The following is a 20983-nucleotide window of genomic DNA, read 5'->3' as shown; positions in this document are numbered from 1 at the left end:
TTTTCATAATTTTATATACTATCTGTATTATTTGTTATCTGATTTGTATTTGAGAAACTAAATCCATCACACCTATTTGTTCTTCAATCCACGTTATTACAATTTACAATGAATAAAAATACCAAGTAAATGTAGGTAGGGGCGGACCCACATTGAGGCGAGGTGGGCAGTTGTCTCCCCGAAAAAAAATCAAGAAAAAAATATATATATATATATATATGTATTTTAATTAGTCAAAATATATATTTTTAATTAAAAGTGATAATCTTAAAGATAATGGTTAAGTTATCTGACATTTACATGGAGTCGTGAGTTTAAATCCCAACAAGACCATATTTATTTTTTAGTATTTTATTTTTTTTAAAACTTCTATCAATAAAATTTATATTTAGTACTTCAATGAAGTCAACCTTTATATTGTTATTTTTTTAAATTTAAACCATATTTAATATTATAAAAATATAAATTTATATTAATTTTTAATATGTTATATATCATGTAGAAAAAAAAAATAGTACGCACTCCCTCTTCTCACTTAAAAAAAATACGTCCTCTCTTAAATTCTGGATCCGCTATTGTATGTAAGACATTATCAATTTATGTAATCAAACCACTATGTATAATCAAATTATAGTAGCTATAGTTTAAACAAACAAACATTTTGTAGTACAATAGTTTTAAAGAACCATGAATATGCAGAGTGAGATCATGTAGATTTTGTTCAAATATTTAATGCAATCCCTTTCAAGTTAAATAATTAATTCAAATTAATATACTCACGCAAAGGAGATGTAAATGCTGTATTAAATATGTATATTTTTACACTCCAATAACATGCAATAATTAATGTATGGTAAGTAAGAATTATATATGAGCCAATAATTTAGGGTAATATAATTTTGAATTTTGTGTTTTGTAAATATTATTGACTCAATTTTTTGTTTTGTAAAATAATAAATTAGATTTTGTATTTTTTAAAATGGATATTTCCAAAATAGTACAAAATAGTACCATGAGCTCAATATCGATAACTTTTTTTTTTTTCAATATAACCAACTTGAAGATAATTTTTAACGCGAATAGTTAAAATGATAAATAATTATTAACTAGTTCAGGGTACTATTTTAAAAAATATAGAATTTAATTTATATTATTTAATAAAATAGAAAGTGTAATTGAAATTTTTTGTAAAATACACTATTTAAAATACCTTATGTCATTTACCTACTAATAATGTGTAAGTAAATAATGTTTTTTAATAGTCAGGAGTCAAGATTACATCTCAAAAGTAATAGATGATAAGTGGAATAATACATCATATTATTTATTATATTAAATTTCCATGTATGAATATGAGATTCTTCAAGAAAAAAAATAATTAAAAAAAAAAAACCAAGTACAAATTGAAATAATACCAAATACTTGATCTTATAGATTTATGAAATTTTGCTTCTTCGTCAATAAAATTATTCTCTATCTAAACGGTGAACCGATACACTTGCTATTTATTTTGACTTATTAGAAAGAAATTAATTTTTTAATTTTTTTTTATAATCGTATACCGCTTTTTCTGTTGCACGACTTGCACCAGCAGCAGCGAGTCCGACTCCATAACCACACCAGCAAGCACACCGGGCCCCCTCTACCCACCTCCCATTCACCCAACTGAGCGCCTCCTTCAACGTCATAGCTTTAACTATAAACGGATTGGGTTGACCATAAGTTTTAACCACCAAGGCATCAATGAATAAATCATTATGATCCCGAGCAATCCAACTCAAACCAAGACTCTTGTCATCCTCAAAAACAGCAGCATCACAATTATAATAATTATTTAAGATATATATTTTACAAAATTTTAAAAAATTTAGAATAATTTACAATATAGCAAGTACTGCAACGGTGCTGCTGAAGGAAATGACTCAATTGCAAGCTGAATTGAAGGCAATTGCAGTGGGTCTACAAACCGGGTTACAGTGCAATCTACCGGCCTTTACAGTCGAATCTGACTGGTTACAAGATGTGGCTTTAGTGCAGAAAGAAGAGGGAGGATGTAGAGATGTTAATGGGATTGTTGCTCATATTAAAAGTCTTCTACAAAATGTAAAGGTTAGAGGGATTTCATTTGTTTATAGGGAAGTAAATCAGGTTGCTCATGTATTAGCCAATGAAGCTTTGTTCAACAAAGTTAGTGCCATGTGGGTTGGGGTTGTTCCCCCTTGTGCGAGTCAAGCTGTGAAGAATGATTCGCCTAATCTATTGTAATGATCGTTATTTGAATGAATTATGTTTCAAAAAAAAAAAAAAATCTATTTTATTGTATAAAATAAAAGACTCACATGTGTAATAGACTATTAATTCGAACATTATTTTTTAACGTGTTAAATTTTTTCAAATTTTGTAAAATATTTTAAATAACTACAATATATATAATTATAAAAAATTTAAATTTAAAAATTTTTTAAATGCCGAAATAGATCAAAGTATACACTTTTTATATGAGTTCATCCTAGAATTTTTCAAATATTAATTATTATTATTATTGTGTGTACACACGTGTATTTAAATGAATTGGGTTCACACAACTCTTAAATAATATCACAACCATGTCATAAATTGTGTATCTTATATATCATATGGATAAATATATTGATCATAATTACCATATCTTACTATCTTCTCTCTCTCACGGGAAATCTAATTTTGAGTTGTGTCTACAATGTTTTGAAAAAGAGATATATTGGTGTACATTTTATTTATTTCGGCATTTAAAAAAAATTTAATTTAATTCCTTTTATATTTATGTATGTTATAGTTATTTAAGACATTTTACAAAATTTTAAGAAATTCAAAATAATTTATAATATAGATAGTAGTATTCAAAAAATCTATTTTACATGCATATAAAATATAATAGTTATGCATATACAACATACTGTTTGAACCCTATTTTCGGCATATTAATTTTTTTTTCAAATTTTTTAAATTTTATGATGTCTTAAAGAACTAGAATATATGTAATCATGAAAAAATATTTAACTAAATAATTATTTCGGATATCGAAATAAATAGGAGTGCACTAACGTATCATTTCTAAGGAGTGCAAGGTAGATTTCTCTTATATTTATAGTTCTATTTTTTTATAAATAATATAGAAAAATTTTCCAGTAGAACCCCTAAAAGGGGCCTACCGATGCAGAATTGACCCTATGTTAATTTGGATCTCAGACAAAAATAAAAATTTGAATCCAATGAAAAAGTGAAGTTGTTAAGATTTGAACTTTAAATATCTTAGTTGTTAAACTAATCAAATTACTACTGAATTGCGACATATATTTAGTATTATGAGTATTATTATTTATTTTATTATTAACTATATTTTAATTTTTTTTCGAAATGGGCGCCCTGAGCGACGGGGGCCTAAAGCAGCCGCTTTCTTCATCTCACCTCAGGACCGACCCTCTACCGATGCACTCTCTATTTGTTTCGACATTTAGGACAAAAATTTAGTTAAATTTTTTTCATGATCGTCTACATTGTTATTTAAGATATCTTGTAAATTTTGAAAAATTTAGAAAATTTTATTACGTTGAAAATAGGGTTTAAGAAGTCTATTTTACACGTGTACAATAAATTGTTTAAATCCTATTTTTGGCATATTAATTTTTTTTAAATCCCTTAAAATTGTATACAATATCTTAAATAACTACAAGACTATATAAAAAAATTAAATTTAAAAAATTATCCATCATAAAATATCCAACAATATATTTATAATTTATGTATACAGCATTATATATGCATGTGCAATATGACTATACCAATGTATTTTCTTTTGGATTTTATGATCAAAATTTTGTATTTTTTATCTTTTATAATTTCTGTTTTTTCGTCGTGTACTAATAATATAATTGATGGTCAATTCTTCACAAGTTTCATTATTGAAGTTTTTTGTATTGTTTTGCTTTTATTTTCTAGCTACATATATACAAAGAAACAAGTAATCATTTCTTTACAATGATAATGATATTTTTTATCTTAAAGTGTCTGTTTCAAATTTCTATTTTGGAAAATATATTTTTTTGATTGTTAAATATTCAAAATAAATAGTCTTTAAAATTAATTTATTTTAATTGGTAATAGTCCTAACTTTAAAGGTAATATAAACTTAAGATTTTTATAAGTTCGTCGATGCTCATTTTAACAGATTCGTTACTTGCTTCCAAAAATACCAGGCACGTGTTAATATTAAATTGCGACATAAATTTTTTTAAAAAATCAATTTGGTGCATATAAAGTCTCCAAGCTCAAAAAACTATCATAGTCCCCAAATTTGAAATTCTTATTAGTCCATAAGTACTGAATTTATCTGTTCAATTTGTTGCTCCCAAAAATATCACAAGTTGATATTTAAAATTATAAACTTATATATCTTTTACTTAGTTGGTTTTCAAAGGATTTTGGGATGAGTTTTTTTTGAAATTTATGCCGTAATTTTTCTTAATTGAAATCTATCCAAACAAAAGAAAAATTACAAAGAAAAAAAACATTGATTAATATACATTTTTAAATATCTCTATAGAGATCGTTGCTCATTCGAGAATATTAAAAGGTTATTTAGCATAATAATATAAAATGTTACATATATTTTAATTTAAGGGTTTTTTTTATAAATGTACAACAAAAACAAAATAATTACAAAAAATGTGCAAAAAAAAATTATTTTAAAAATTTATACATTTTGAAAGCTTATTACATGAAACCATACATTTTTAATATGTTTATTAAACCTCAAAATAAAAAATTTCGTAAAATTAATTAAACAGATTTATAAAAATAAACAAGTTAAATATTTTTTTATTAAAAGATAAATGTTTATTATCTATTTTAGTATGAATTATTATAATTTAATAAGATTTTTTTTTAATAAAATACAATTTCAAAAAATTATAAACATTAATGTATATAAATATAAATCAATACTTAAAATTACTAAAAATAAACATGACACGTAGAGTGATATAATAAACATATGTGAATATTATTATTTTGTTTATTAAAATAGTATGTTTAATAAATAGAAAACAAAATAAACATATATATACAAAGTATTTTATATTATTAGTATGTTTATTATAATTGTAAACATAAAAATAAATATAATCAATTTATACTATACTAAAATAAGTATATTTTCTTTCTATTGTTTCTATATATTGATTATTTTCTAATGAGTTAGTGAACGAGTTTTCTATTGAAGTATTATTCTTACATCAAAAAATAAATAAACAAACGTAACTTTATAAATTCTAAAAATTATTTAATTAAAAAAATAAACACGACACAATTAATAAACAAAGAAAAAGATAAAGATAAACAATTATATATATATTATTTATTTTCTAAAAAATTGTTAAAAAAATAAACATAACACACGTAAAGTGATATAATAAACTTATGTGAATACTATTATTTTGTTTATTAAATTAGTATGTTTAATTAATAGAAAATAAAATAAACACATATATAAAATATTTTATATTATTAGTATGTTTATTATAATTGTAAACATAAAAATAAACATAGCCAATAAACACATATATAAAATGTTTTATATTATTAGTATGTTTATTATAATTGTAAACATAAAAATAAACAGAAGCAATATTACCATATATATACTAATCAATAATTATTACCATATATATTATAAAAAAAATTGAAAAAAAGTTTTTAATTATATATAAAAGTGTATGAAAAAATGATAATAAATTTTTTTGCACATATTTTGTAATTAATTAAAATAATGTATACAAAATTGTAAAATGCCCTTAATTTAATAGCTATTATAAAAATAAAAATAAATTACTAAACTAATAGTAAAACACTATCTCATAGTTTTTGACACTAGGTATGTGCTTAGAACTCACCTAAAAAAAAAAATCTCCCTTTTAAAATTACGCATTATTTTTTGTTGAATTTGAAAAATATCACATTTTACTTAAAAAAGGGTCTCCAAAAATATTTTTTTTATGGCTTACTAAATTTTAGGATCGACCCTGGTCTTATAATTAATTAGTAATTTTTTATAATATTTATTAAAGTAAAATAAGCAGGACCCGATATTGAGCTACACCAATAGCGATACATGTCACAAGAGTGTTAAGCATCATATGTTCCTTATAGCAATGGAGAATGATCCATTTTATATCCCTAAGTAACTTTCTCTTAACTTAAAAAAATATCGATATTAAATTACACCAATAGTAATATTTATTTATAAGAGCATAACTAGAAAATGATACGAATCATCATAATAATGATAATTGAACTATTAGTTTAGAATATTGTTATTGGGTACTAGTAGTGTCCAATACCTTTTATAGGTTTCACCTAGCCAATTGGTTAGTGATATTCTTTAAAAGTTATTTTTTTGAGTTATATGGGATTTGATATTTAATTATCTCAATGACTATATAATATTGAAGAGGGTGCTAGACACTAATAGTACTTTTTTAATAATTCTCATTAGTTTATGAGCATTGTTATTAGGCACTATTAGTGCCTAGCACCTTCTCGATATGTCGCGTTGCGATTGGCTAGCGATACTCTCTAAAAGCTATTATATTAAATTATGTGGGACTCGATACTTAGTTAGACCAATAGTAATATTAACACATAAAAGAGTGCTAGACACCACTGGTGCCCTTTAGCATTTCTCTTAGTTTGTGTAGCAAAATTCCAAATTCCCATCAAATTCAGCAATAATCAGAATGAACCTCTTATATTTCTCAGCTCTCAAGGTCTAAATAAAGGCCCCCCATATATTAAATTTTATATTTTAAAGGATTTATTTAATAAATAAATAAATAATGTTCAAGAGTTCCAACTTCCAACCCCTCAACTTTTAGAGATTCTAATCTTCAGAAGCAGGGTTCCCACTAAGAAATTTATTAATAATTTTAAGGCTAACTTTGTCTTTGGAAAGATCAAATTAAAATTAATTTTATATAAATTATATATGTGACACAAAGCTCTCAAATCAAAACCACTTTATTTTATTAATAGTCACTTTTTCTCTTCTTTTTAACACAAATGATTTTACAGAGTTACAAAAAGACAAAGGAATTTTTTACTTTTTTACTTTTTACTTTTTACTTTGAACAACTGCAAAGTGCAAGTGTTGCAATAAAGTACAATCATAAGTGTTTTTGGTTTGTTTGTTTATAGATTTAGATTGTTGTTGTTTATAGATTTAGATTGTTGTTAGATATTAGTATTAGGCAATATTATTAAGATGTGTTACTTTTTGATTGGCTAGCGATATTTTTTAAATGTTATTCCATTAAATTATATGAGTTTCGATACTTAGTTGGACCAATAATGATATTAACATGTAAGAGAGTAAGCACCACTAGTATCTTTTATCATTTCTCTTACATGAATATTGTTATTAGATATCAGCGGTGCTCATGGTATTGCCTGACAATTAGTTAGCGATGTTCTCTAAAAATTATTTTCTTAATTTACATAAAACCTGATGTTTAATTACATTAACAGTGATATGACACTGAACAAAATAATAATACCAATAATGACTTTTAGCAATTCTCATCAAATAATGAATATGTTTACTCTTTATCTAGAAAAAAAAGATGAATGTGTTTACTTTTGCATATGAAGTGACAAAAAGGATCTTACCATATTCCATTGTATGTTTACTACTTTGCAAGTGAATCTATCTTCCTTTAAGCCCTTAATTTTTTATTTTAGGGTATATATTTATTTTTAGAATAAATATAAATTTTAACCATTAAACTATTATTAACATTCTAATAACTATTTTTTTTAATGATGATAATATTTTAAGGGGTGTATAATTGTTTGGTGATAATACTTCATTTATTCTTTCTTTAAATATTAGATTAGATTTTTTTTTCTTGAAAAAAAATAATTACAAATACAAAGTCTTACTTTATAAAGACACAAGAAATAATCTAAATTATTAAGTACTCTAATGATCCAAAATGATGTTTTTCTTAAAACAAAAAAAAAAAAAAAAAAACAAAAAGACTTTGTATTTTCTTAAAATTCATGAAGGATTCTTGTTTTTTTTTTTTTTTTAACAAATATTGGAATATATTCTTATATTGAATCAATGCAATTCATTTTCAACCCCCAAAAATGGTATACATGCCTAGCTAAACTCAAGTTATGCCTAACTTTTTAGTGCACATTTTATGAAATAATTCATGGTCAATTATTAAGTGCACATGATTGTACTTACTAAAATAGGAAAGAAAAAAAGACACTTATTCCTAATATGTCTCAAAGATAGTATGATTGTAGCACAAATTGATTAGATAAGAGATAAATGATTACTTCATAACAAATTAATAGTGTAAGAATTTGAGTTAACTAATTAAACTATTTTTCAATAATAGCTCAATCATCAAATTAAATATTTCATAAACACTTATTTGTTTTCCTACATAAAAAATCTTTAGAAGGGCATGCTTATTTCAAATCGATTTTGATTAATTTATGTTTAACCTTACTAATATTCACCATGCATGCCCTTAATTTCTAACCTTATGTTTATTTTTATTTTTTAGGGTAAATACCATTTTAGATCTTGTGTTTTGCAAAAATTATCAATTAGACCATCTGTTTTGTTAAATGACAAAATGAACCTTGTATTTTCTAAAATGGTACAAATAGGACCCTGAATTGATTTTTTGTCAAAATAAAATTTAATTATAATCCGATCTAAAAGTGTTATGACAAAATTGTTTATATTTTCTGGATCTGTTCGTATTAAGAATTGTTTTCAAGTTGATTATATTAAAAAAAAAAAAGTTATTAAAAATTAAATTCAAGGTCCTATTTTTACTATTTTAGAACATGCAAGTTCCATTTTGTCATTTAACAAAACACATGGTCCAATTGATAACTTTTGCAAAACACAGAGTCCAAAATATTTTTTACCCTATTTTTTACCATATATTTATGTTTTAATGAAAAGTAAAATGAAAGAGTTGGAGTGATGATGTACTTGCACGCACCCAAAGTTAACTCTTTACATTAAGTAACTTACTTCCCAAAAGCCTGCAACCAAAACCAACCTTCACTTCCCTTTTAAAAACATAAATATTATTATTATTATTATTATTTACATTTTACCACCAATTTTTTTTTTTGATAATTAATTGCAAATTTCTTAGGTAAGGATGACGTATGTGTTTTTACCAAATGTAAGAGCATTGACATTACTTTCATTTTAGTCACTAATTATGTCTAGTATTATTGGGAAATATCACTTATAAGTACTTAATAATTTTTTATACCTTACAAAAAAAAAAAATATATATATTTAATTTTAACTCTTAATTGTAAATAAATAGTTAAGTTTAATTTTTTACAGTAATAATACCTAAGTTATATTATATATTTATGAAGTTTCCGTAGGTACTTAACCGTTAAGTGTCAAATTATTATTCACGTGTTATTTTTTTAGTAGTATATTTAGATTAATTTTTAAATAAAAAATAAAAATTTAATGACCTAGACCAATCAAGAACTATCACGTTGGTCATTGACTTAACACTTAACGATCAGGTACTCACATAAGTTCTGAAAATATAACATGAGTTAGAGATGTTATGACAAAACTAGTTACGGTTACTGCATCTGTTCATGATAAAAATTATCTTCAAATTAGTTATATCAAAAAAATTATCGAATTAATAACTTTTATAAAATACATAATCGAAAATGGTATCAACTATTTTTTAACACCTTTAAGTAGAATTTAGAGATTTGAACACCAACCTTGGTTAGATATTGTATCTAAGTTAAGCATAATATTCATTAGCAACAAATTAGGTTGAGTGATGTTGTTTGGGAGATTAGAGATAGATGGATAAACAAACAGTGGTAAATATTTGGGTATTAATTTTTTTTTTTAACAAAAGTCAAATAGTAATTATAATAAAATATAGTTGATTTACTATTATGATTATGAAAGAGACTTATGGCCAATAATGAATAACAATATTGATTAATATAAACAAAGCATGATTAACCAATTGATGCAAAGCCTATTTTACCTTTCTTATATATAAGCTAGTTTTCTTAAACTTTTGTATAGAAAATTTAGTTTTGTATTTTTGCAAATAAAAAATATGTTGTAAAATTTGTTTAATAATTACTATGAATATAGTTAATTATTTGCTAAAGATAAAAATAAAACTATAACATACAAGTAATGAAAAAAAATGAAAATTATTTCACAAATACAAAAAATAACAAAAAAAAAATATAAAAATAAGGTTGTATGGAATTTTAAATATTTTTAAAATTTTATTTACAAAAAAAAAAAATATTATTTTGAATTCTTATTAATTTGTTATTGATTTTTTATTAGTTGTATGTTATTTATTTATTTTTGCTATTGTTGTTTTGATGTTGTTGGGCTGTAATTTTTTTATTATTTTTGTATAATTTTTTTATTATTTTTCGTGTTATTTTTATAAAATACTATAAAAATATCTATATATATATATATAAAAAAAATAGTACTTTATCTAATTATTCCATAAAAAAAAATCTCATGTCAACACAACTTGTTGGATTGGATCCAATAAATTCAAAAACATGACTACACAAGTTTGTTTTTAACCTTAAAGTTCTAAGATAAATAAGCAATTATAAAACAACAAAAATAAAATAAAAATTAATTAATTATTCGAACAAAGAAAAACAAAACAAGTGCATGAAATAAAAAATATAATTTTAATAACATAAAAAAGAACAGAAAAAAAAAAACATTTTTCTATTATATATATATATAATAAAATCCTTAACAAAGTGAAAATAAACTTTGTTACATTAAAAAACAAAATGGCAATGTTTCTCACTTTAGTACTTTTCTTTTTTTCTTTTCTATGGTTACACATTGTGCAACAAAATATTATCTCTTGTTCTTTCTTTCCAAAAATCAATAAGAGTAAAAAAATTACAGGAGAAAAACCTCATCTTTTCGATATTGTTAGCTTAGGATCAAACTCGAAGCGAAAATGAAGTTCTTCATAATAAAATTGTGGCAAAAAACACACCCCTTCGGAACATAATGAAGGAACATGTGACAGAATCAAGCACGAAGCGCTGCTACGTTCTGAGATAACCCGTCAACTGCCTCATCCATAACCTCAGCAATCGGTTCATCCTGCATAAAATAACCGAACATACAATGATCGATAAGTAATCAGTTTAAGCAATCATTATACATTATAGTATCAAGTTTGTAGTATCAGTTACCTCCGAATCAGTTTTCGTTGTTGTTTTCATGCCTATACACTTAGAAGCGCTAATGCTATTACTCTTCAACAAGCTACGAACGTTCGGGTTTGCTTTGCTGGGCGTGTCTGTATTTACGCTCTGTAAACCATCAGGCTGTTGTGCTCTTGGACTATCAAGAGTTGAGGCAACAGAAGCATTAGTTCTCCTTTCGAAATCATCATTTTGCTCGTCGAGGATTTCCTTCGGGACAGTAACACGTCCTCTGATCAAAAAGAGAAATAAAATCAACAAGAAAATATCCTCATACCAATCAATCGAATATCGAGTTATAAGTGATACAAACCTTGGAAGTGAAGCATGTTGTCTTTGAAGGGGAGTACTTTTTCCACTCTTGCTTCTATCGCCTTTAGCAAAGTGTTCCTCGAGATGGGCGAATTGCCTCTTGAATCGATCGACACCACTTAATGGACAAGAAGAGAACTGGTTAGTACTTAACATAACAGTTTTTCGTAAAAGTTATGATCTTTAGCTGACCTGGGGTACATGAAGCTAGTCTGCTCTCCTCCTCGAAGATACTCCTGCAACATCTGAGGATGGTACTCTAAAATCTGTTTGATTCAAACATAGTTTAAGTTACAATGAAACCATGGCACTAGCAAATGAACAAGTTTCAAGCAACAGGGCCGAACCTCTCGATATATCAACTCCCTAACGTCATCCTTTGCCAATTTCCTACGCTCAAACTCAAATTCGAGTTTTGAGATGGCTTGAGTAGATGGTTCGCGTTCCACATTTGACAAACCGATAAAGTAAGGATCAGCTAGTGCCTGGAAGAATAAAGGGTCAACAACATAAGATATTATAATACTTTCGAAACAGCTAAACAATTACAATACCTCTTCAGCTGATGGACGGTCTTTAGGGTCGAATGCAAGCAAGCGTTCCAGTAAACGAAGAGCTAATGGATCCACATTAGGGAACTTTTGTGAGAATGGAACCGGTTGTTTGCTTCGCATGCTACTAAGATACCTTCGTGCTTTTTCATTTCGAATCTGCCAGTTATCAAGTATTTCAGCATGAAAAGAATAATAAATGTTTACAGCAAGAGAATTTAGGGATAAAAGGAATGAAAACTGACCCTTGCAGTGGATTCAGGTGGGGGTGTACCGAGCAAATCGGTCATGAGATCCAATTGGTGTACCACATTTTTCCCAGGAAACAGTGGCCTCCCTGTAAGCATTTCGGCAAATATGCATCCTATGCTCCAAATATCAATTGCAGGAGTATACTGAACACAAAAAGTAGAGGTCTTAGTCTAAGAAACAAAGTAATAAGGCAACCGAACACTTGATATGATCTTCGAGTACAAAATTCCATAAAAACATTGTCAATTTAACATATAAGAAAGAGCAACAGATCAATGGTGCTTAGAGAAATGAATATTGGTGATTCAACCTGTCCTAAGCAAAGGAACAATACTTGAAGAAACAACCCGAAAAAACTTCAAAAAGCATCAGAAGATTGTTAATAAAATCACATTATAGAGATGACATCACAAAGATCAATTCCAGCTTACTTTTGAGAAAAATGAACCGCAGAGCTCAGGAGCACGATACCATCGAGTGGCAACATAATCCTTCATAACAAAAAGTTCAATAAGTAATACAGTTTAACAGATTGTTGTAACCATCATTAAACAAGAGCTTAAAGTTAACTTACAGTCCAAAAGATAGCAGATGGGGCATCATTGAAAGAAACTCGAGCAAGCCCGAAATCACATATCTTAAGTTTGCAATCAGCATTAGCAAGGATGTTCTTAGGCTTCAAATCGCGATGAAATACATTTGCTGTAAGAAATATGATGAAATCAATCAAACAATTTTATAAAAGCTGTGTATATATCAGTAACAAAATACTAAACAACAACACCAACAACCTGTATGAATGTATTTAAGACCCCGAAGAAGCTGGTATAAAAAGAACTGATAATGCTCGGGAGTAAGATCATCATTCGCCTTGATTACTTGGTGAAGATCAGATTCCATCAACTCAAAAACAACATAGATATCTTTAAATTCCCGTCGTGAAGGAGGCAACATAATGTGTTTTATTTCAACTATATCTGGATGGCGAAGCAATCTCAACAGCTTAATTTCTCTCAGAATTCGAGTAGCATCAGAAACATGTTCAAAAACATCATTAATCTTCTTAATTGCAACTCTTTCTCCAGTATGAGTGTCGATTGCAGAACCAACAACACCATAACTTCCTTTCCCAATAACTTCCTGAATCTCATATTGGCTTCCTTCTCCATATTCAGTGAAGAAATCTGCCTCTGCTCCCTATACAAGTAAGCTATAATGTGTCATTATTAACAAGTATATGGAAAGATGGAGACCTCAAACTTTAAATCTTTGTAGTTTTCTTAGTATTTATGATGATATTTTGATCATTGGAAACAATGTCAAGACATAGCTGAGATCTCAAATCCATCTAAAGGATAAAAGAACAAAATCTTGACTCAATCTCAAACATTGATGAAATGATAATAATAATAATTCTAATGACAATTCAATAAGAACATACAATTTGGCTAAACTCCTAAGATCACATTTCAAACACAAAACTGTTCTATAATTTTTCATCCAATCTGAAAGACTTTATTTTCTTAATAACAAATCAGTTCTGTTTGACTTAGATTAAAAGTAAAGATGTTAGCTTTAAACATAAATATATATATTTATATATATTTCTCCTAGATATGTGAAATGGACACAGAAATTAAAATCAATGTCTCCCAAGTCATAAATGAGCTTTAATCAAAAAACAAAAAATCCCATAAATTCATTGCTTTGTCAGATCATCAAACCATTCAAACAAAACAGATCAATACCCATAAATAAAAGACAGTAAAGATTGAAAAAAACCCAAACAAGAAAACAAACCCAGATCGTAAAAACAAAAACAAAGATCGAAAAGAACCTTCTTTTGAGTATGCATATGTCCAATTTTGAATTGGGTCCTAATGGGTACGTTAATAGGGTTCAATCCAGAAAAATCAAAATCTTCTTCAACAACAGTAAGGCCTTGAGATTCTTGTTTCAGAGATAGAAGACCATCATTATTATTATTATTATCATCAATAGAAGAAGAAGATGAAGAAGTAGAAGTAGAGGTAGAAGAAGAAGAAGTAGGACGACGTTGAAACCAGCGACGAACACCGTCCACTAAGGTAGCTCCACTCCCCATATACAAAAAATTGTTGAAAGTAATAAAGAAAAAGTCTTTTTAGGATTTTGATTCACAGCCAATCGATTCCAGCATTTCCCGCTTTCAAAATCTAATTCTTCGCTGGATTTGACATTCAATACTGAACACAATACAACATAAACAGAACAGAACAGAAGAGAGAGAAAGAAACAAAGAGATTGTATTTATGGAAATATATATTAATTTAATTATCCTAAATTTAATTAATTAATTAATTAATAATAAATTTGTGTGATTTTTTCTTTCTCCGGAACCGAAGGTTGCGGAGGCAAAAATTTCAGAGATGTGGACTCAATGAATGATCAATGAACACAATTTCTTTCTCTTTCCTTTGATTTGGTTTAAAAAGAGAAATGATAAAAATAAGGTGTAATTTTTTTTATTTTTTTTTAAGTATAGGGTTTTAATATAATAAATTATTTTTGGGCACGATTTATAATTTGTTAATGATAATTTTGGAAGTAATTATATAATTACAAGATAGTATAATTACATTATATTTTGTGTATTTATAAGTAACTGTATAATTATTAAGTTTAATAATTACATTATATTTTAAAATATAAAGTTTGTTTAGATATGGGATACTAATTATATATATAATTTAATGTAATAACTTGTAATATTCATAACCAATTATAAAGTGTCACCTCTAATGTTAAATACTATTGATATTTTAAGAGCTATTTTTATTGTTGTAGCTCAAATTATATTCTCTACTTTAATTAATATTTGAACCTAAAAAAATAAAAATATTACTAAAGATAGTTATTTGTGTAAATTTCTCTTATTATTATTATTATTATTCAGTTTTAGTGCACTCAATATTATAAAAAATTAACTTAAATTAATTTTTATCGAAAAAAATTTAAATTAATTTTTAATAATTGCTTTTAATATATTTTTAAAATTTTCTTTTTCACATTATTTTCTTTTAATATTATTAATTATTTAATTTTACTTTATATATTTATTAAAATATTGTACAAACAAATTTATGTATATTTTTTAATAAAATTTCATATAATTTTTTATATCAATTATTTTTTCCTTAATATAAAGTATTTTATTTAAACACTTAATTAGTGTTTTTTTATTAAAAATAAAGTGTTGGGTAATTCTTCTTTGCACTCCTAAAAAAGTGTATAACGATACACTCACTATTATTTAGGTATCTAAAAAAAATTTAGTTAAATTTTTCTCATCGTATATAATAATTATTTAAGACATTTTATAAACCTTCAAAAAATTCAAATTAATTTAAAATACAAAAAGCAGTATTTAAACTGCGTATTTCACTGTTTAAAAAAAACGTATTTCACACGCATAATTAAATAACAATTTAAAAAAAAAAATCATGTTTAGTTTGATGTAGACTATAGAATTAATAACATTTCAGTAATTTTAAAAAATAATTAAATAATTAGTAATTTGGACTGAAATGCTTCAAGCTTAACTCCCTTAATGTTAAAAAAAATAAAATTTTTGTGGTCCTTACTTAGCTAATTTTAAATTTCTAGAACTAAAAAAAACATTTTGTTGGTATATAGGTAGGAAAAAAAAAAAAAACCTTTATTTATATATTTACTATTGTGAAAATTAATCGTACATTTATTATTTTTTTCCAATTTAATACTACAATTATGTTACTATTATAATAAGTAGTGAAAATTAGGTTTTACTTTAATAAGTTTTTATATAACAAATATGCTATTATAATAAATCATAGCATGTGAGGTGTTGTTTTGTGGTCAAGCTTTGTGTCATTTTCATGTTACTAATTATCCACTAATAATAATTAATAGATTTATATAAGATAACTTGATAAAAGCCATCAAATTAGATGACAAGTAAAATAATAATTTAATGTTTTACTATCTTGACTTTTAGATCATCATCTAATTGTCCCATCAAATTTATATATTTTAATCATGTATATATCTATAACCAATTATTGGAGTATATATATTTTCATTTATTTAATACTATAACTAATAAGTACAATTAATTCTTCAATACATTAATGATTCTCACCATTATTTATATTTTCCATCTTGATACACTTATTGAAAAAGGAAAATGTGAGATCTCTTCACGATAAAAGAAAATAATATTGAATTTAATTTTTAAAGTATGAATATTCGTATTTGTACAAATTAAATGTTGATTAAAATTTAAAAGTAACTGATTCAATCAAATTCACATATATTCATGTATATTTTTTAAAAATTATATATACAATTAATATTTTAATGTTAAAAAATAGTAATTTAAAAATCTGATACACATAATATAAATATATTTAAAAACTTAATAGATTAAATGTTTATTCTATTCTTATTTATAAAGAAAATATAAGGTAAAACAAAATTAAACATTTCTTTATACATACAATTTTTTTTTTATTTATTTTAATTTAGTGTTGAAAACATAAAATAACAATATTTTTTTTTTTATTTTGTGGTTAGTTATGTAAAAAAATAATAAATATTAAATATTTTAATATTAAAAAGTAATCTATTCAAATAAATCAATTTTATCTCTACTTTTACGAATTGAATTGAATTTAAGTTATTATACAAATTTGATTGAATTCAAAATATAAAATCTACACTGGATCGAATGCACTTCAAATAAAATATTACGTATTTAATTTAACGAACACCGCTAGTTTTTATATTTTAAACTTTGAATAAAATATTAAGGATTTAATTGGACGAACACCTCTATTTTTATCACACTCTTAAATTTTCTTTTCTTTGACTCTCCTCTATCAATCTTTTCTCAAAAAACAAAAATCATCACAAAAGTTGCTTAATCTTTAATAATTCAAAGACTTGGAATATGGGTTTAACCTCAAAAGAGGGTTAGAGTAAAGATTCTGAAAAAAGTTTCTCACTTGGATAAAGCTTGACTTACTTTCTAAACAAAATAAAAAAAAAAAATAAGAAATAAAACATTTTGATATTTAAAAATTAATAAATTAATGTAAAATTCAACAATTTCTAATCTAAATGATGTGCCTTGTTCCATAAAAGTCTACTAACTGATCTCACATGCTTTTCACAATAATTATTTTCTGCCCATAATTGTAGGGCAGTGTTTTTGAAAATGTCATTTTCCCATACAATTTTTTTATGTTTACAAAAATACCATTTTATAACAAAACACCAAATTTTACTTTGGACCCACAATGTTCATGGGCCGGTTTGTATAACTAGGATCTTATCTTATCAACGTCCATGAATGATAAATCTAGCATAGATCGAACTGCCGAATCAGAAAAATAGGGTGCTATCATATAGCTTTGTATCGGCTAAGTTCACGAGTTGGAGATAAGCGGACTCGAACCGCTGACATCCGCCAAACCAACCCCTCGGACTGCTACGAAAAACACCATCGGATTTCAAAGTAGCACGATCTAATTCAAAAATTTCACCTAATTGCGCACGCCTCAAAGAATTCTCGATGTGAAAACACAGAGACAAAGGGCTGATCTTTGAATAGGAAAAAGAGTGGATATACAGGGTCCCAAATGAATTGGCTTATTCGAAAAAAGCCTTGTTCTTTGGAAGATCTATCTCGTGTCTGGTACTGCATGGTTCCACTCTGCAAGAACTCCGAATCATTCTGTTGAAGCCCATAGCCTAAAGTGATTTCTCTTTCCCCTTCAAGTTTACCTACTACGGTACCTGAATGGATATGATCTCCACCAGACATACGTAACGCTTTAGCTAGTACACGGAAGTGTATACCATAATTCTTTTGTCCATGGTTATGGACCTGAATCCATTAGTATGGAACATTTTCTTTTCCAAGTGCAATCCCCTAGTATATGAAAGAGTGAAAAAGTGCTTTCGTTGTTGTGGAATAAGAAGCCTTCGTATCTTAATGCATGTATTTAATTTATTCGGAGCTATTAGAGCGGGATCCACTTTTTGGGGAATATGAGTCAATATGAAAATAATATTTAAATAACATCAAAACAACAACAAAAAATAGCATACAAATAATAAAAAATCAAGAACAAATTAACAAGAGTACACTATAAAAAGATCGTATTTTCTGTAAATAAAATAAAAAAAAATCGTAAAAATATTTAAAATTCCGTGAAATTGTGCTTTTGTAATTTTTTTTGTTATTTTTGTGTATTTTTGAAATAATCCCAGTTACAAATCAACCAACTTTAATTTGATTGAGAACTTTTTTGGTCTCAATATGAGATTTATTTAGACTAAAATGTTCATACTAATAGGACCAAAAATGCTCATTTCTTCTTCATATTCTTTAAGAACTAAACCAAATATAAAGGACAAAAGAAGTATTATATAATATTTCAAAAATAAATGACACAAAAATCATCACTAATTTATAAGCCAAACTTAAAAAAACTTGATAGACTAGCAAAGTAGTTGAGAGAGATACTCATGTCTCAATTAGCTAAAATCCCATATTTACACATATGATGAAATTTAAGAGGGCTTCTAAATTTTTACAAGTTTAGATTTGATTGAAACAAACAAATAGACCAACAAAACAAACCCCAAAAACAAACATATAATTCTCACTCAAATTCATGGATATGGAATCAATGGGGTATTGAAAAGCATACCAGAATTAGGGGCAAGTGTCACTCGATTGAAAATGAAAAACAGATAATAAGAGAGAGATCAGCACCAGGATAAGGGGAAGAAGAAGCTGCATTAAACCAAAGAGCTTAATTCTCTTATTCTTCCGACGCTCCATCGCCAATTTCATCTTCAAATCCTCAATCTCCTTCTCCTTATTCAGTATCTCTTCCTCAAAAACTGCCTCATCCTGCTCAAAACAAAAACATAAGTACATTTTTCGATCAAGTGAGTTTAAAGCCGACAATGTACCTTGTTCTGAAAGTTAAGGCGGCGGTAACAAGTGGGGGAGCTTTTCAACGACGATATCAGATGTGCAGCTTTCGCAGACTGAATCGCTAATTGCTGCAATTTCAAGAATTCCTTCTTTGTTTGAGCTTCTGTCCCCTCCATTGGTTTAGAAAATCTCTTCAAATGACATAACAATACCAATACCATTAAGCATTAGGCACAGTAAATTCATGTAGCAGAAACAAAACAAAGCAACACAGTACAAAAATCCTAAACAAATGGAAAAAAACAAAAGCAATAAAACAATTTATAGCTACCAAAGAAGTGTAACAACACAGATATATAAAGTCATTGGGTGAAATATGAACTACATTCAGTGGTACCTTGTACAATTAATGCCTGTCTTACAAAATTTCTTGTGGATTAACAGAATATTTGTGGAAGTTAATCCTCCAAAAATAGAATAACAAACTTAACCAATTAATGCAGAGTTCTTGATCTCTGCCATTGGTGATTGTACAAGTTCAACACTTTCATATTGGATTCTTGATGATGTTTCTCAGCTGGAGTATAGCCAGGGATTGATTTGATCTCTAGGACCGGAACCAGGATAAATTTTGGTGTCTTGTTCTTCTTCTTCTTTTAATTCTGGTTTTATGATTCTGTGTTTATATTGTGTTTGATCATTAGATGTTATTATATTGTGTTTGATGGTTTAATTTTCAACAAACAATGGTGAAGAGATGCAAATGAATAAAACCATAATTGTTCAAAACTTCTCTAATTGGTAACTATTCGATGAAGATTTACCTATAAATTTGAAACAACTACAAATTATATCTCAAATTGCCTTAAAAAACACCAAAAAATAGATTTAATTTGGAGAGGAATTTCTCAATGTTACCCAAAACTTCATCAATACCAAAATCAGAAAATTATGATTATTAACACAATTTCTAGATCTTATGAACCAAAAAAAAACTAACTATTACTAAAAATTGAAAAGAGAATTGGATAATAGCTATCTAAATCAATTCATATACCTGTAGAATGCCAATGAAGAACAATTCTATACAACAAAACAGAGATAATCACTTAAGAGAAAAACTCAAACAACCAGACAGCTTAAGTACAGATACCTGTTGTGAGTGAAGAAATTATTTATCCGCCGGTGAATGAGTGAAACCAAATTCCTCCTCTCCTCTCCGATCGCCGATCTCCGATTTCCGATCAGTTAGTGAATGAGCTAGTGACAGAACCGAAGAAACCCACCTTTGGTTTATAACTGGGCTTCTCCTATGGGCTTCTCTTATTTGGGCTTCTCTTATTGGACCAATTTTGTGAAAATACCATTTATTTTTTTTTTTTGATTAAATGAGAGATTTGCCCTATTAAGGGGGATAATTACACCACATACTGAAATTTCTAACTTTTTTTACTTTTATATTGTAGGACAGAATTTTTTTTCAAAAATACTGTATTTTTTTTCAAAATATATTGTGTACTGTGTTAAGTTTTCACTGTTGTTTTTTAGTTGTTCCACTGTTGTTTTA

At 26.4% G+C, this 20983-nt stretch overlaps 2 protein-coding genes across 2 annotated transcripts; both read right to left on the bottom strand.

Annotated features, from left to right (window-relative positions):
* Positions 1-10816: 10816 nt before the first annotated feature.
* LOC115709710 (mitogen-activated protein kinase 9-like) lies at positions 10817-14918 on the bottom strand. The gene is made up of 11 exons (XM_030637881.2): positions 14284-14918; positions 13238-13643; positions 13021-13148; positions 12878-12937; positions 12440-12589; positions 12198-12353; positions 11991-12128; positions 11836-11909; positions 11645-11761; positions 11320-11563; positions 10817-11227 (listed from the first exon to the last, which is right to left on the bottom strand). Exons 1-11 carry the CDS (start codon positions 14548-14550, stop codon positions 11153-11155), a joined length of 1815 nt encoding a protein of 604 aa, XP_030493741.2. The 5' UTR covers positions 14551-14918; the 3' UTR covers positions 10817-11152.
* Positions 14919-18918: 4000 nt separating this feature from the next.
* LOC115710159 (uncharacterized) lies at positions 18919-20697 on the bottom strand. The gene is made up of 3 exons (XM_061112968.1): positions 20570-20697; positions 19452-19605; positions 18919-19389 (listed from the first exon to the last, which is right to left on the bottom strand). Exons 2-3 carry the CDS (start codon positions 19590-19592, stop codon positions 19189-19191), a joined length of 342 nt encoding a protein of 113 aa, XP_060968951.1. The 5' UTR covers positions 19593-19605; positions 20570-20697; the 3' UTR covers positions 18919-19188.
* Between the last annotated feature and the right edge of the window lie 286 nt (positions 20698-20983).

This window comes from Cannabis sativa, chromosome 3 (genome assembly GCF_029168945.1).
Source record: "Cannabis sativa cultivar Pink pepper isolate KNU-18-1 chromosome 3, ASM2916894v1, whole genome shotgun sequence".
NCBI classification, from domain to species: domain Eukaryota; kingdom Viridiplantae; phylum Streptophyta; class Magnoliopsida; order Rosales; family Cannabaceae; genus Cannabis; species Cannabis sativa.
The sequence above is the reverse complement of the archived record's forward strand: the minus strand, read 5'-3'. Positions and strand labels throughout refer to the sequence as shown.